Source organism: Xiphophorus hellerii, chromosome 3 (assembly GCF_003331165.1).
Source record: "Xiphophorus hellerii strain 12219 chromosome 3, Xiphophorus_hellerii-4.1, whole genome shotgun sequence".
NCBI classification, from domain to species: domain Eukaryota; kingdom Metazoa; phylum Chordata; class Actinopteri; order Cyprinodontiformes; family Poeciliidae; genus Xiphophorus; species Xiphophorus hellerii.
The window spans coordinates 9,476,810-9,493,689 of record NC_045674.1 but is presented as its reverse complement, the minus strand read 5'-3'; the positions used below and the strand labels follow the sequence as shown (position 1 = coordinate 9,493,689).

Genomic DNA, 16,880 nt, shown 5'->3' with positions numbered 1-16,880 from the left:
GTAGAAAAAAAGCATGGGTCTGTGGTATTCATAATCAATCAGAATGTAAAATACAAGGATTTTTATATGCTGCTGTGCAATCAGGTATCTTGTTTCCCATTTTAAGTGAGCACACTGACATATTTAATTCCTGTTGGACTCTGTTTTTGCAGGTACAAGAAAATTGGAGTATGCAGGCTCCACATGGCACGAGGGCTGCTTCATTTGTCACAGCTGTGAACAGCCGATTGGCTCCAAGTCCTTCATTCCTGACAAGGACGACCACTACTGTGTGCCCTGCTACGAGGAAAAGTTTGCTCCCCGCTGCACACGCTGTAAAAAGGTCTGTAAATCCGTCAAATATCTACAGTATAACATGGTTCCCATTATATAAGGCAGAGGAAAAACTTTTAAGCTGCAGAAACCCATGTGAGAAATGATCCCACATTTGCTCTGTTAAGGCCCTGGCTAAAGGTGGTGTGACCTATCGGGATGAGCCGTGGCATAAGGAGTGTTTTGTGTGCACAAACTGTAAGACGCAGTTGGCGGGTCAACACTTCACCTCCAGAGATGACAGCCCCTATTGCCTGAAGTGCTTTGGCAGCTTGTACGCCAAGAAGTGTGAGGCCTGCAGCAAACCAATTACAGGCAAGATGAAATTACTTTACTTCATCCAATTATGTACATTTGTGAAAGTCAAAAACAGTCCCTTAATATTTAACAAAACTTTATCAGTTGGTGTGCTGTAGGTTAGAAGAACTTTTTTGTATGAACTGAGAAAGTCTCAAAGAGATAAATCTTGATTGAGCTTTATGGGGAAAATGTAGGTGTTTCAGTGGCACAAACTGAAAATTAAGTTGCACAAATACAAATAAAAATAACTCTAACCAAGCCTTGACACAGGACAACTACTTGAATTATTTTCAAAGGTCAGGGCTAAAAGTTTCTACTACTGCAATTACAGTGAAAGTTTGTTCTTCAAGAAAGTTTGATCTTGACTCAAAGATCCTAAGGAGAACTTCTCCCTACTTTTTATCTACTTATTTAGTTGAAAAGTAAAACAATTTTATATTTATATTTTGATTCTTGACAGCACATCAATTTTTCCTCATCTTTAATCAGGGCTTAATATATACTGTGAAGCAGCTGTTCAAATAAAATAAAAATTAGAACCCATTCTAGATCTTTTCAAACAGAAAAATGCTTATTTGGCTCAGACTTCATTACGAAAAGTCTACCTTTGTGCAACTACACTTATTTAAAAGATCAGCCAGCAATCTCTTAAACCCAGACTTCTTGTTCCAGGATTTGGAGGAGGCAAGTACATCTCATTTGAAGATCGTCAGTGGCATCAGCCGTGCTTCACCTGCTCCCAGTGCTCCATCTCACTTGTGGGCGCTGGCTTTTTCCCTGATGGCGACAAGATCCTGTGCCGTGACTGCAACAGCAACCTATAAAGCACTTAACCTGATCTCACCATTCCTTTTGTTCTTCAATAGCTTTTTTAAACAACCCAGATTTACCATGGAGGGTAACAGGCTAAAAATATTCTGCCTCAGGTCATTTTAACATAAAGACATTAGTTTCTCAATAAACTTGTCATATAGGAGGAGCTATGTTAGTGTGCAAAATCGTGATGTTGCTATGTTGTTTGCATCAGTGAAAGTTAAAGATTGAGTGTCTTATTACCAACATTATTTCTATGTTATTTAGTGTTTAAATAAAATTCTGCAAATGCTTGTCACTTTGCCAAAAATGTCTTAATTAATATTACTTCAGGGCTCTAAAGAAAAGACTCAGAACACTGATATAGTATGCAGTCTATATTACTATTCTAATGCTCTTATAACTGCAGGTCCATGCATTTTGAATGTTGCTTTTTATCACCTTTCTCTTATTGCTTTATTATCTTATGCCTTACCTTATGCATTTTGAACAGGTTACTGTATACAATGACACAGAAGGAGGTGTGACACTTTTTGTAAAAAGTGGCCAAATATTGGACATATTTTTCCTTAAATTTAAAGTGAAAACATGTAGAAGGTTTGTTGGTGTAGCTAGCTTTTGGTTTCCAGGACATTTCATTTGCACTTTGGAAAAGATGTGCTTTTTTGCTTTCATTATTTACTGTTATGTGCACATAATTACACAGTTGAAACACATGGCAAAAGCAACAAATTTCTTTTTGCCACTTGTCTGCCTATCTTATTTTACATAAATGTTCAGTTCAGCCTTCTTTTTTTAATATTTTAATGTGTATTTTTATTATCTGTTCACAAAGAGTCAGTATGTTTAACTTTGAAAGAAAATGCAAAACTGTTTTGCATTGCAAACGTTTGCATGCCTTAATTTGCCACTGCTTCTCTCATTACTTAATTTGTTGGGTTTTTTATTGTTAGCTATAGTCATGTATGTCAGAAATTATTGTGTTGCAACAAACTATTTGCTCTCTTAGCAATTTCTTCTGTTTGGCTTTTTGTTGTCACACATTTTAAGTCATCAAACAAAATTCATATATTGGAGAAAGATAGAAAAGGCAGTTTTGACATCATAATTTTATTTATTGAGGTAAAAACTCACATATACTGTACCTGGTCCACTGTGAAAAGTACACTTAATAACTGGCTTTGTAACTCCTGGAAGCAACAATTGTTGTCATGCATTTGCAATAAGAGGCAGTGAGTCGTTCAAGGAATTTTGTCCAACTTTTTTTGCAGAATTGTTTTATTTCAGCAACATTTGATGGTTTTCCAGCATAAACTTTTTTTTTTAAGTTAATTCCACAGGTTCTCAATTCAATTGAGGGTTTTGACTTGGTCTCTCCAAAACTTTCTTATTGCTTTGTTTGCTTGTTGAGCCATTCAGAGGTGGGCATATTGGGATGGTATAGATTATCATTCTGCTGAATAACCAAAGTGTACTTTTAAAGTCACAAATTGACAAACTGATGGCCAGACAATTCATGGTTGCATCACTTATTGCTGGTCATCCCAGTCATGAAGCAGCAAAGCAACCTCATGTCAGGTTCATCCCAGTCATGAAGCAGCAAAGCAACCTCATGTCACTTTACCACCACTATGTATGATTGATTGCTTACTGTTCTTTTTCTGAGAAGCTGTTATTGTTATGCCAGATGTAACAGGATGCACATCCTCCAAAAAGTTCTATTTTTGTCTCGTGAATGCACAGAATATTTTCCTAAATGTTTTGGGAAAAAAGATGTTGTTTTTACGGATGAGATCTGAAAGATCACCAGTGAATTTCACCTTGAAACTTTCCTATTGATACCATTTTCTTAGTGGTAAATAATGAACAAGGACCTTAACTTAGGTAATTAAAGCCACTCACTGTATATGTAGGCTGGGCTCTCCGGTGTTCTTCTGGATGAGTCACCGATGGGCGTTTAGAGTAATTCTGGTCCTCCAGCCACTTTTCAAAACAATTTTCACCTTTCCATACTTTATCCATTTGTGGATAGTGGGAAGACAGACAACAATGCCTTTTACATTTTGCATTTTGAGCTTTTTATTATTATTATTTGTTTCATCATTTCAAACTTTCAAGTGTGACAACAAAAAAAAAACAAGAAATCAGTAATGAGGCAAATACTTTTTTTCACAGCAGCATAGTTATACTATTTGTTTTGATTATTTCAGCTTTGATGCTGGTGAGTCAGAGTTGGTCAATACATGTTTTAAGATGGAAAATATGCCATCAAAATGATAATCTTTTTTAATTTACTGTAAATCAGTTTGTGATTGTTGTGGATAAATTGTTGCTTCTATTTTTAAAGATCAATTAAATAAAGTGACACTGACTGATTTGTGTTTACAGCTTTCTTATATTTTTAGATGTTGTGGTTATGCTGAAGATCTATTGCTAAACTAAGCCAGCATGGCTTTCTGGTGACTTGTGTTTAAGGCCTACGCCAAAGAAAACCCCATTGGAGTGTTCAAAATGTCTTTCTAGGAAAGAAAGTGTGTGTGAGTCCAGCTAAGGAGAGAGGGGGTTTGAAAATGTGTGTATGAGAGAAAGTGTTGAAGAAAGCATGGAAGTAAAAAGTGAGTGTATTCATACACTTAAGATAATCATATGTGCAAGTACAAAATACATAACACAAAGAAACGCATGTGTGTCATTTTGCCCCTGATTGGACATGAATGTGCTCCTGTTTATGCTGAGTGGACTGTTTTCCTGCCTTGATGGAGTGCACATACACCAGATCCACTCTCCTGTCGGCTGTTGGCTAAATGTCCTCCTCCCTGCCTGTGTTTCAGATTTTTTCACCAAAAAAGGAGATGGAAAAGTCATAGCTGCATGGGGGAGGGCAATGGTGGAGCATAGAGAGAGAAATGAGTGTGGGAGAAAGAGAGGAGAGAGACAGAGAGGGAGGATGTTCACATCTGGAGTTACTCCATGGCACTTTCATCTGGAGGGGGGTCAGCTAACACGCGGCCCCCTCTGGATTTATTAGAAGAAGGGACAAGAGGGGAAATGATGGGCTAACATGAAGGGTCAGAGGCTGAAAATGAACTGTGTCAGACAGGACACACATTCTAAAAGCAACACAATTATGGTGATGGTTATTAAGATCATATGATCGGTCTTAAATGAGGATCTCTTTTTCCATGTTAAATACTTCCAAGACAAAAGAAAATCTGATCTTTGTACTGCTAGATTTTCTGTAAGTTGGTCAACTGATTCAAAAATTCTGCTTTATTCAGCTTCGTCAACCACCACACTGTTAATCTAAAATGAATCCATATGGCTCTTATTTAGGATGCGAACATAAAAAGGGAAAACATTGTCTCGTAATCAGGTTTATTTATTAAAACTACCAATGGAAGAGCTAATAATCTTAAGTTTCTTAAAGATGTTACCACTTAGTAAAATTGTATTAGTTTATTAATAACCAATCCATGGTATAAAGAATACCTGGACTTTCTAACAATTTCAGTCAAATTCAACAGGAAATGATGTCAGTGTGTCACTGTTTTATATTTAAAAAAGGAGTTTCATTTCTCTACCAGTGCTTTCACTGATGATTAGCAACAGGAAAATGCAACCTCAATTTTACTGCTAAATATTGTGATAATATTATTTTCAGTTTACTCACATTTTGGGTTCAAATTCCTGTCTGTGGTCTTACTGAATTTTGGAATTTTCTTGCCATGCATCTGTAGATTTGAGTACTCCTCTCACAGTCGAAAAACATGACTCTTAGGTCTACAGGCCTCTGCACATCGTCTTTAGGTATGAGCGTGTGCATTCATTGTGGTTTGTCCTGTCTGTCTGGTGTGATTGTGATCTTCCACACATTAAACTTTCACTGATGATTGTAATTGTCACAGCTGCTGCTGAGCTGTGACCACTCACACCTGATCATCATCACCCTGATCTCCAGCTGCTGCCATTTAAGAGCAGATCTTCCTCCTACATGGCGTCAGATTGTTGTGAAACCCTTAGCGGTAACACCTTCAGGCCTGCTGTAGCTACTAGAGCGATTTGCTATGTTACTAATCTGTCTGCCTCCTCCCTTCTGTCCAGTTGCCCTTCCTGTCCCCAAACCTGACCTGCTCCACCGGATTTGGACCTCCTGGCTTTTGACCTTCAGTCTGTCTGACCCTGAGATCTGGAACTGCCTGACCTGGATTTGGATTTCCTGGCTCTGACCCTGATCTGTCTGACTGTGAAAAAGCCGAGCCCTCAATAAACACCAGTGCTGGATTCACTGCTCAGTCCCTGCGTCCATCAGTGCCTGAACTGTCAGTAATTCAAAATATTGCAAAACTCAAGCAATAATTTATTCCTAAAAATATTTATGAAATTGACCATAAGTTACTAACACAACCAACTTTTAATGAAATTTATAGACAGCATTTTAAAAAAGATTTCCAGTGAGAAGTAACTAATAAATCAAACTAACTTACTGCACTTGTAATGATGAGTAAAAAGCCGAGTGTCTAAAGAAATAAGGGAACAGTTAGAAGTTTCATTAGCTGGGATTTTAGTGGTTATCAGATTGCATCAAACCTTTATAAAACCCTCCATGAAAAGATTTCTGCTCTCATACCAGTTTAGTTCAATAATTAGCTCTATGTTGAATAATGCCTGTCTACTTCTTCCTGCAAGAACATGCATATGATGCAAACCCAATATAGTGTGTTATTCAGAGCATCTAAAATTTTCTTTCTCCCTTTTACTTCAGGCAGTTTTACTCCCATCGTCTCACCCTCCAATAATTTGCACTCACCTGCTGTTTATTGGTCAATGGTTGCCACAGTATTTACTGGGCCCAGCTGGTTTGGTTAAATGCCAGAACATTGTTGCTCTACTTTGCTGCCATTTCTCATTGTTCAGCTTTATTTTTCAGCCTTATTTTCGCCACAATTCTTTTCACAGTTTCCTTGTTTTGTTTCAGATTTTTTCTAACATTTAACAATTTCAAATAATAAAACTATATATACATATTTTAAATTATAAAAAAATAAACCAATATTCTTGACTAAATTTTCTCCTCTAAAAGTAGGAGTTCAAGCTTTTCAGACCAAGGTTAGGGCTCATTGTACAGTAGTTGTCCTTTCAGTCCCTTAAGAGCACTAATGTCTTATGTAATTAGATTAATCTAAACCTCAAACACTTTAATGTTTGGATGTTTTAATGAATTAATTTTTGGATTAACCTGAAGTTAGTGTTACGGCATCAAATTCAGCAGACTAAAGTTTAATAAGCTTATCTATCATACATAGACATGTCTTAATCGAATAAGTTTTGTCTTTCTGTCCTGAATGGCACGGAACACAGTGTAGCTGATATCTGATTCTACATCCACATGACATACTGTACTTTCTTCATTAAGTTATTGAATAAAAGTAATTGTTTCCATTAGTAGATGGAGCCTATTATGAAGTGTTTGGTTTCATTCACAAACTTTGCTGGTTATTTTCCCAGGTGGACAATATTCCCAAGCACTCAAACCTCTTTTTAGCATGTCAAGAGAAAATATTGAAACTCTGTAACTTAAGATCATACAAAGATGACTGGGTGCTTTGCATCTTTGTGGAAATTATTTTTATTTCTGACCTTTTGAAATGAAAGGTAAACTAAACGTTTCCTCCTATGCAGAAGGGCTACGATAAAACATGCAGCTCATTAGAAGATTTTATGAACAAAATATTTCCAATAGTTTTAGGCAAGTGAGGAATACCTCCATCTTTTGCTTCATGAAGAAGGTTTCTCAAATCAGTATCCGTTTTATCAAATCTGTAATTTGTACAGTATAGCTCAGGAGTTTTCAAATCCAGGCTTTGAGGGTCGGTGTCTTGAAAATTTTAGATGTGTTCCTGATCCAGCACACCTGAATCAAATGGCAATGACCTCCTCAGCATGCGGTCATGTTCTCCAGACTCTTGTCATTGACCTCATTATTTGACTCAGGTGTGTTGAAAGAGAGAAACATCTAAAAGTTGCATGACACCGGCTCTGGAAACCTGGATTTCAAGAATCCTGGTATAGATTATATCGGTCCGCACTTGATTGGTTCAGAGTGTAGTAATTCTGTTTTTTCAATTCTAAGGAGATCTTAATGGTATTTCAGGTAGGGATGCACGATATATTGGCACCTACATTGGTATTGGACGATATTAGTCATTTTTTTTTAACATATTGGTATTGGTCTGATACGTAATACTGGGCCAATATGAACAACCAACATTTATTTTTATCTTGTTGCCATCTGTTTCTAGTTGGTTCTATTCTCCCAAAAGTAAAATGTTCATATCGGTGCATTCCTACTTTCAGTTTTAAAATATTTTCGTTTTTTTTTTTTTCTCGAGGGTTTCACTCGATTGAAATTTAACTTTAGTAGGTCAGAGTAGAGTACCGAAAGAACGAGATCGCGGATACAAGCGGCCGAAATGGGTTTTCTCCGTAGGGTGGCTGGGCTCTCCCTTAGAGATAGGGTGAGAAGCTCAGTCATCCGGGAGGGACTCAGAGTAGAGCCGCTGCTCCTTCACATCGAGAGGAGCCAGTTGAGGTGGCTCGGGCATCTGGTCAGGATGCCTCCTGGACGCCTCCCTGGTGAGGCGTTCCGGGCACGTCCCACCGGGAGGAGGCCCCGGGGAAGACCCAGGACACGCTGGAGGGACTATGTCTCTCGGCTGGCCTGGGAACGCCTCGGGATTCCCCCGGAGGAGCTAGAAGAAGTGGCTGGGGAGAGGGAAGTCTGGGCCTCCCTTCTGAAGCTGCTACCCCCGCGACCCGACCTCGGATAAGCGGAAGAAGATGGATGGATGGATGGATGGAGGTCAGAGTAGACTGCATCAATCTCTCCTTTAGTCACTAATTTGATCAAATAATGTGGTTGACAGGGAGGGTCAAAACAATTTAGAATTAAACCACTCAAACACAAATTTGTCATATAGCTATTGTTAGGAATTTTACATTAAAAATGAAGGATTTTTGAAAAGAGACTGCCACGTGTCAAACAATAAAGCACAAAGTCAGGTTTGTGCATCCTTATTTCTTCTTTCTTTTCTTTGCTGGCCTGTGTATTTTTCAACTTTGTGTTTGGTGTCCACTTAACAAAGTGCTCCGGTCCACCGCAGCCACGTCTGTTGCTTAAAACCTCAGTAGACGTTGGCTTACCCAAAATGTCAGCGATATTATACTCTTGATGGTAATTTTGCATTTTCATTGTCTTGCTAACTGTATGTTTGCAGGCTGAGGAGTTGCATGATAGGGTGAACAGAATGTATAAATCATGGGCAGCTTAGATAATTATATATATATATATATATATATATATATATATATATATATATATATATATATATAAACGTGTATTAGAACACACCATCAGAGGAATTGACACTTAGAAGTTCATCAACAATTTCAAAAACTACATCTATATGCAGGGCTGACATGGTTCTGGTAATGTTTTCAGGGTTTGAAGTTGGCCTCTGTGGTTTAGGCCTGGCTTTTGTCCTTTTCATTCACTCCCAGCACAGGTCAAGGAGTTGTGCTTGTGGCAAGGTCTTTAAGCTGTTGTAATGAGTGCTCTCAGCAAGAAAACAAATCTTTGTTTTTCCAGAGCTCTGGGCTGGATGTGTGTGCTGCTCAGATCAGACCCAAGTTTCTGTCATTGGTGGCTGTCGGGTCTTTGCATGTTTTTACTGTCATTATAAATTGTACAGAAATGTGAAAATTATGTACAAAAGTAGTACATAATTCTTAATTTAATTTAAACTTTGCTTGCAAGATGTAAGTGTGATTCTGAGCAATATTTCTTCAGCTTTTCTTATCCCTCAGTTGTTAGGTTCTGTTCCTCTCATCTTTATTCCAACCCCTGAATATTTTCAGATGAATGTGATTATGTGAGTTAAATCCCTTCACTCCTTCCCCTTCATTTTCTAAAAAAGTATTATAAGATAGACACTTTTTTCATTTATCCCTCACTTTTCTACTTTCTTCCTTTTTTAAAAGCACAAATTAACACAATATGCTGTCATTGTCCAGTACAGGGAATGGTAGCACAGCCGAAAGGCCAAAATAAACTCCTGAAAGACTAAGCAAGAGAAAGCCAGTAGAACTACTAATGAAGACAATAAAACAGCCTCCTTTGAAACAAACCTTTGAAGAGTGCTATATCTGTGACTCTTTTAATAGCTAATCATATTATGTTTAAATGCAAATAGAAAAACCTTAACGCGACCTAAAAAGGTATTTGAATCTGTTACTTCATGGTAACTGATTATGCAGTAAATGTCACATTTACACTCCACTTTTGTTCACTTGCATTTTACACCCACACTCCAAATCACACATTAGCTGCAAAATGTGTCGGTACACACAGTCTGTTTGTGTTGGTGCCATTAACTCTCTCCATGTACATTTTGCACGTTTGTGGAGCTGTATGCGGTTTTGCAACCAAAACCCTATATTGATGTGGAACCAAAGGAATGTGATAAATTCTTTTAGGGATCTTTAGACATGAGCATCTTCAGGGCAAAACAAGTCTATTGTCTGACTTTGTTTTTAAGACTTGTACTGGTCTGTGTTTGGTTTGTTGAAAACCAGAAGAAATGTAATACCTAAATGTGTTTTGAGTTGTAAAATATTTAACCTGGTTGGATATAAAGGCTTGACTGGGAGAGAGGCGGACTTTTCAACAGAAAAAAAAACCCACAACCCTAAGCTCTAAGCCAGAGTGACAATAGAAGAGAGTAGTTTAGATCAAAGCATATTCATGACCTATGCCATGAGAATATAAAACAAGTCTTGAAAACTGAAGTTTACAGAAACTCTCCAACTAATTTGACTTGAGCTTGGGGTATAAGGTGTACAAAACATCCTGATGATCTTTGGTCTATAGTCTGACATCTGAGGCCATTTGTTCTAATGCTTGAGAATGTTCTCCTGGGATCTGAGGATGTCCCAAAATGTACACTGTAATACAAAAAGCTGAGTTGCAACTGCAGCAAAGAGTGATAAATAAAGGCAGATGTTGTTTGCTTTTGTTGGTTTTGCTATTTATAACAGAATTAAATATATCAAAGTTTAAGATTTTAATGTGACTCTAATGAAGGTCGTCATTACTTGGCTGAAAAACACTTAAAATGTGTGTTGAATAATAAAAGAAACAGGTACAAACAGATTGAAGTATTTTATTGATTATGTGTTTTTATGCATCGTCATCTCAGCTGGAACTGGTGGTGTCCAGTTAAAATAAAACAAACAAATGGATAATATAAGTATTGTGACTGTTTGAAATACACTGAAATGTTTGAAGGCTTTGTAGATGTGCCTTATCTCTGTCTCTGCCTCTGCAGGATGTTCATGCTAAAAGATTCCCTGGGGGCTTGAGCACCTTTTTAAAGGTTCCGGAAGAGACCATATTGCAGATGGAAGGGGGAGAGCAATAGAATTATGCACTTTAGAAGTTTAATGTTGGATTTATATTTTTGAGAATGTGTTTTTAGAGGTGCTTAAATTGAATAATATTTGCTAATATATATATGTATTATTCTGATGATTTGGTTATTTTTGTCAAGTTTGTTTGTGTATGTATTTTTGTTTTACCCTGCTTCTGGGTAGGTTTGTTAATTGGAGCAGCCATGGACTATAAAACGCTGCATGTTGTCCACATTGAGAGTTGTTGCTGCTGAGACCTTGGGCCATTGTGAATCAGGATTGTCTGTTTGTTAAATGTTGGTGAATAAACACCCAGTGGGATTGCACCGTTTCTCTGCCTCAAGTCTCCTACTAAATCCAGCTGCTAAGGGCCATTCTAACAGTGACCAAATGTGAAAAGGTTCAAGGGGTATGAATATTTTTGCAAGACTGTGTGGCTACTTTTGATATTTTTAATGAGCTTGCTTTTCAACATGACCATAGAAATCCTTAGCATGTTTACAGCAGAGGGAAACAAACTCTACTTTGCACTGCAATACAAAGAATATAAAACTGTTTCATGGTTTAATGCTTGTTGGTTTAAGGCCAGATGACAAAATGGTGAAAGATGAATCAAATCAACCAAAACTGTTGACAGAAAAGCTTCTGCTTCAGTAGAAATAGCATTAGTCCACAATCAGAAAAAATATCTCAGCATTTGCAGGGTTTACAACATAGAGGTAAACTGAGGGTAAAAAATAAAATTGAAATTTGATGATGCCATCTTTTTTTATTTCAAGATGGCTTTCCATTTATATTCCCATGGAGTTGCTCACTCCTGGCAGTTGGGCTGCTTGCTTAGAGCAGTTGCTTTGGAGATAAAATGTTTGGTATGCAAAATGTTTGAAGAATGGGTGCCGATGATCAGCTGTATTTCAGTGTCTGACGAATTTGGCTGAAAGACAGAGATAGCCTCAAAATTATTGTGAAGTGGTAATCTGGTTCATATGACAAAAAGAAAACCTTTTTTCTGTATGTGCTAACAGAACTGCAGATAGACATGAGATATTAAATATATTTTTAGCTAGACATATTTACAAACAATATTTTGGAAAAAAAAAGTTAAGGCAACACATAAGATTTTAAATGAGCTGTTTCTTAAAGTTGTGAGAATTTTGCAGGTTAGTGTAAGGAAAGATTTCATGTCCTTATAATGTTCTGTCAGTAAAACTGCAAGTGCTTAATGACGTTATTGCTAAAAAAAGAATCTTGTGACAGACTGATAAGGAATGTGTAATGAAAGGTAGAAAGTAGAAAATGAAAGTCACACATCAATGACAACAGTCAAGCCACCAGAGGAAAGCAATTGTCTCATTACACTGACGGGAAAAAAAACATCCTTGTAAAGCATTTACATTTTGAAAAAAAATTGTTTTAGAAATACAAGGTTTTCTTAAGATTTTGGAATACCTGACTTGGGATGTTGCAAGGTGATAAGATCATTTATGTCCCAATAGAGCCTTCTGGTGGACATTTATTTTATTGCAATTATATTCAAAACTGATCAAAACTAATATGTTAAAGAAGTTGACAATTTTAATGTGCGTGGCTTGTTTAAATTCCAGTCAATTCAATTCTGTCAGTGGGTTTTTTTTGAGGGGTTCTTCACCAGGGTCCCAAAAAATGGATGTCAGGTCAGTCACTCCCTCTACTTGCCCTTAAGTGTGTATATTATGTGACTGGTTGTGTGTCTCATTTATACTCTATCTACCTGTCTAGGAAGAATCCCAACTACTTTTTCTTTGACTGCTTGAAATGAGCAACAATCTTACACAACCTAATTATGAAAAATGAGACCGCTGGTTGGATGAAGTTTCAGAAATAATTTCTCAGCATTAAATATTTACTCCTTTTACCCATCAAGCATATTATTTTCTAAGAAAATATTATTTTTCCTGTTTGTGCTGTGATTCTTCTTACTTTAATATTATATTAGGATCAATTTTGTGACTCTGGTTTGGTCTCGAATGGTATTCTGTATTTAGTTCTTCCTAGTACATCTGTTTTGTATTTAAATCTGTTTCTGTTTAGATGTGAGTGGTAATATAATGTTTTTTTCTCATAGTTCCTATTTTATTTTAAAGTTTGTCTAGAAACTTTTTTCCCCATGTATTTTATGCTGTTTATCTTTCCGTGTCTTTCCAATATACCGGACTGCCTCATTTAATAACCCACCTGATTCCTATAATGCAATCACTCCTCCCTTTATTCACTGTTCTTTTCAGCTCTTAGTGGATCCTTGTACCAGCCAGTGCTGTCTTCAGTCCTCACTGCAACTGGACCTTTAGCAAATCCCTGAATCATGATATTTGCATCTTTTTTTTCTATGTTCTCGATTATCATTCAACTAAAACATGTTTTTGGTCTTTCTTTCTCCTACAGTTCAAAAAAGTGACCCTACGATGGACTGAACATCTGTTATCACCCATGTTTTTTGACAAAAGTTTTACAATCATCCAAAGCAAGATCTATTTAGATGCATTAGCGGCAGATATTTATTTCAATCAAAACAGCCAAGTATTTAATCAGTAACATTTATGGTTCACTATAGCAGAGATTACCATCTTTAAGTCATAAAGTCGTGTTTTCTATCCAAATATACACAAACATTTGTACATTTTTCATCTGTCATTTTTCAAAGTCTTTTCATCACAAGACTTTCCTCTTGTGATGCTGATTATATCCAAAAGGGGGCAGTGTAAATCAAGCTTTGTGGGGTCTTGACTCCATTTCCAGATTAATTAAAAGACCAAAAATACATGACATTTTCACTAATAAAAGGGATATTTTCTTTTCGTCAAACAGCTGTAATGTCACAGCTTTTATTTCAATTTAATGAACTTTTGGGCTAATTATAAAATAAAGAGTTTACCTTATGTTTGGGAAGAAGAGTTTTGTGGAACTTTATAGAGAGCCATCAGGTTACAAGTCTTTGGAAAAAACTTAGAACTGCATCCTTTGTCTGATATTAACAGTCTTAAAGGCAATTCCTCCTGGGATTCGGCTCATTAAAGACATTGTTACATAGTCAGTTGTTACTCAAAAAAACATCTTGTTTATGTGGCTAAAGCTTAATTTGGTATAAGATGGAACTAATATGCCAACAAAGACCAAATTAAGAACAAGCATATGGCACACATAAAACAGAAAAAAGGCCTGATATTATGTAACAAGAAATTCATAAAGAACACTCTAATGTCAATTTTTTTGTTACACAGGCAGCATTTTTCAACACTCATTGACACAGCCACCTACAGTTTGGAAATGTCTACGGTGCGCATAGATTTCAACCAGTAAACCTCACCACCAGATGAGCTATCACACATGCCTTGATCCTTTTATTGTATTATTCCAGACTCCATTTGAGTTTTGGAAATGTAATAAATAGTATTCCCCTGTCTACACACAGGGGTAACTGCTGCCAAGATTGCATGTCCCCTACTGACAATTTTGGACCATGATTTCCTGTCATTTTCCTCGAAATCTCTATGGCCGCACAGCGTTAGCAATGACAAACCCCCAGCAATGTTGATGGAGGTTCAGTATCTCTAGATAAGCGGCATGTACTTTGGGACAAATTGTGATTGCTGAGTGGTCAGTTACTGAAAAAAACCCTTAGAATAGTTGACAGGTGGCATCATGTCAACTGCTTTGTCTAGAGGAGAGAGAGGCATAAACACAGTAAGACTGAGAAGGTGTATCATCTATAAAGAGAGACCATGAACTTATGGTTGAACTTGTGAAGGGGGGGCATAGCTCAATCAATGCCCCCCTCCAGAATTGTGTCACTGATAAACACACAAATGTCTGATCAATATCTGTGTGTAAGAAAATGTAATTGTAATTTTTATTTTTATGGAAAGAAGAAACAGAACACAAAGTTATTATCAGCAACGGCTTCAAAAACTGTATAATTTGAGAGTAGGACAACGTATCAGAGTAAGGAAAAGTGGTCAGCATGTTCTCTTTGACAGCCTGAACCTATAGCATCATAGCTTTAAAGATAGCTTATGATAACTTAAGCCACTTTATCTATATGCTTTATCACTAAGGATGGTTTAATGCTGCAACTTTAAAGTAGACGGTTTGTCTTCCTCAAGGACTAAAACTATGAGCTGTTTAGAGGACACAAAGCAGATAGATGAAAGCATTTCCCCCGTACTCTTATTTTAGGAACCACCAGTAAGTGAGAAGTACTCCGTTGGGAACATATTGACTGATCAGACTAATGTTGTATGGTAAAGCTTGATTATTAACATGCAGGAAGGAAAAATTAAAATTATACTGTGGATTTGTCATGGATCCACTGAAATGAATCTAAAATTAGAGAAAAATTTCATCAAATCTCTTGCAGCAGCATTTAGGATAAGTTCAAGCTTTTTAAGTAAGGTTTTAGGATTTTTCATATTAAACAATAGTCCAGCTTTGAAGTAACAAATATTTGAAGTAGATATTCAACATTAGTCTGGGCTTAGTCTACAATTATTTTTCTATAACTGCAAAACATTATGATTGTCTCACTTATAAAAACCCAGATTGCCTCTCTTGGCTTGCCCCCATGTTTTGAATCTCTGGTTTAGATCGAATGTTACTGTTTAAACACTACCTTGTGTGTTAAGCTTTGTGGTTGAAATGGGACAACATATGGAAGTGTTACTTCCATATTTACTTTCTAAGATTTTAGCTAGATTTGGACAGATCATGGAGATCCCTAAAAAAATCATTCTTTCAACACAGTTGTTAGAAGTAAATAAGGACAAGAACTTGTTGACCTAAGATGGCCATAAAACTATTTCTATGGACAAACCAGGACTTGGAGAGAATTTGACAAAATCCTTCTGCATCTGCTGCCTTGGTAAATCAATGGCACCCAGATATTCCAAGGACTTACCAAAACGTTTTGCTTGGAAAACTGTGGAGTGGCGAACAAGAGACCAGAAACTACAGAGAGTGAGAGTGGGAGGTGAGAGAGAGCTCCGTCCAGTGCAGCCAAGGCAAAAATTTATGGTCAGGAAGAGCGATGAATGTGTAATTTACGGTGTATGCTTTGCCATTTTCCCTGCCTTCCCTTTGGGTAATGAGAAACGGCTGTTTTGTTGTGGGCCCAATACGTGGTACACCCCCTCCCATCTGGCCATGACACACCATTAGTTTTTATTTCTGTCTCTGCTTTTACGACCCCTGCCCAGGCGCCAGCATTTGGCCGGTGATCCCGAGCATCCTATCACACCATCTGAGCTCTTCCACCTCCCAAGATGACTGTTTCTACCCAGACTTTACCAAGACAAGGCTTTTTTTATTATGCTGATTATGCTGAGACAGAAGGTTCAGGAGGATTTTACTTGCATTCTTTGCTGATTTGACAAAACTCTGATTTGCAAAATTTTTAAATGCTACTTAAGCTTAAAAATATCTGAATTATAAAATCTTTACGTCTTCGTCATTTGACTTCATTATGTGAAATTATTATTTTTTTTTTTTGATACTGTAGAACTAATCCACTTTTAAATTAGGTTTTGACAATCATGTGCATTAGTTATCGGAGAACTTCCAAAACAAGGTAATTTAAAAAAGAATAAAATTTTGCAGAGCAGAAACAAAAAAACAGCAATAGTTTAGTCATGTGATCTGTCATTAAAATATAAAAGCAAAATCAAAATGGAAATCCACTCAGGGGTGCACAGATTAATCGGCCCCGATTTCCACAATTTTAGGAGCTCAACTGATACATGTGAAACTGATCTTATACTCCAATCTTTTAACCTCCTCAAGGGTCTCAAAATCAGCCACTTTCCACTTTTGATCTGCCATGAGAGACAGATGACTGACAGACTCAAAGCATCTTTGCAAGCTGTTCAAATTGAATTGATTGACAGTTCATTGCCTTCCTCTGAACGTTCAAAAATTTAAAACAAACATATTAAGCAAAAATCATCTACCACCTATGACTT

General features: G+C 36.9%; 1 protein-coding gene across 2 annotated transcripts in view; it reads left to right on the top strand.

Annotated features, from left to right (window-relative positions):
* fhl3a (four and a half LIM domains 3a) overlaps positions 1-3,800 on the top strand; it is a 33,223-nt gene extending 29,423 nt beyond the window's left edge. For both annotated transcript variants that reach the window (XM_032558513.1, XM_032558514.1), the window contains exons 4-6: positions 153-322; positions 441-627; positions 1,285-3,800. In XM_032558513.1, the coding sequence (XP_032414404.1) occupies positions 153-322; positions 441-627; positions 1,285-1,436 (509 nt within the window). In that variant the 3' untranslated portion in view covers positions 1,437-3,800. The remainder of the gene's footprint in view (positions 1-152; positions 323-440; positions 628-1,284) is intronic.
* The last annotated feature ends 13,080 nt before the right edge of the window (positions 3,801-16,880 follow it).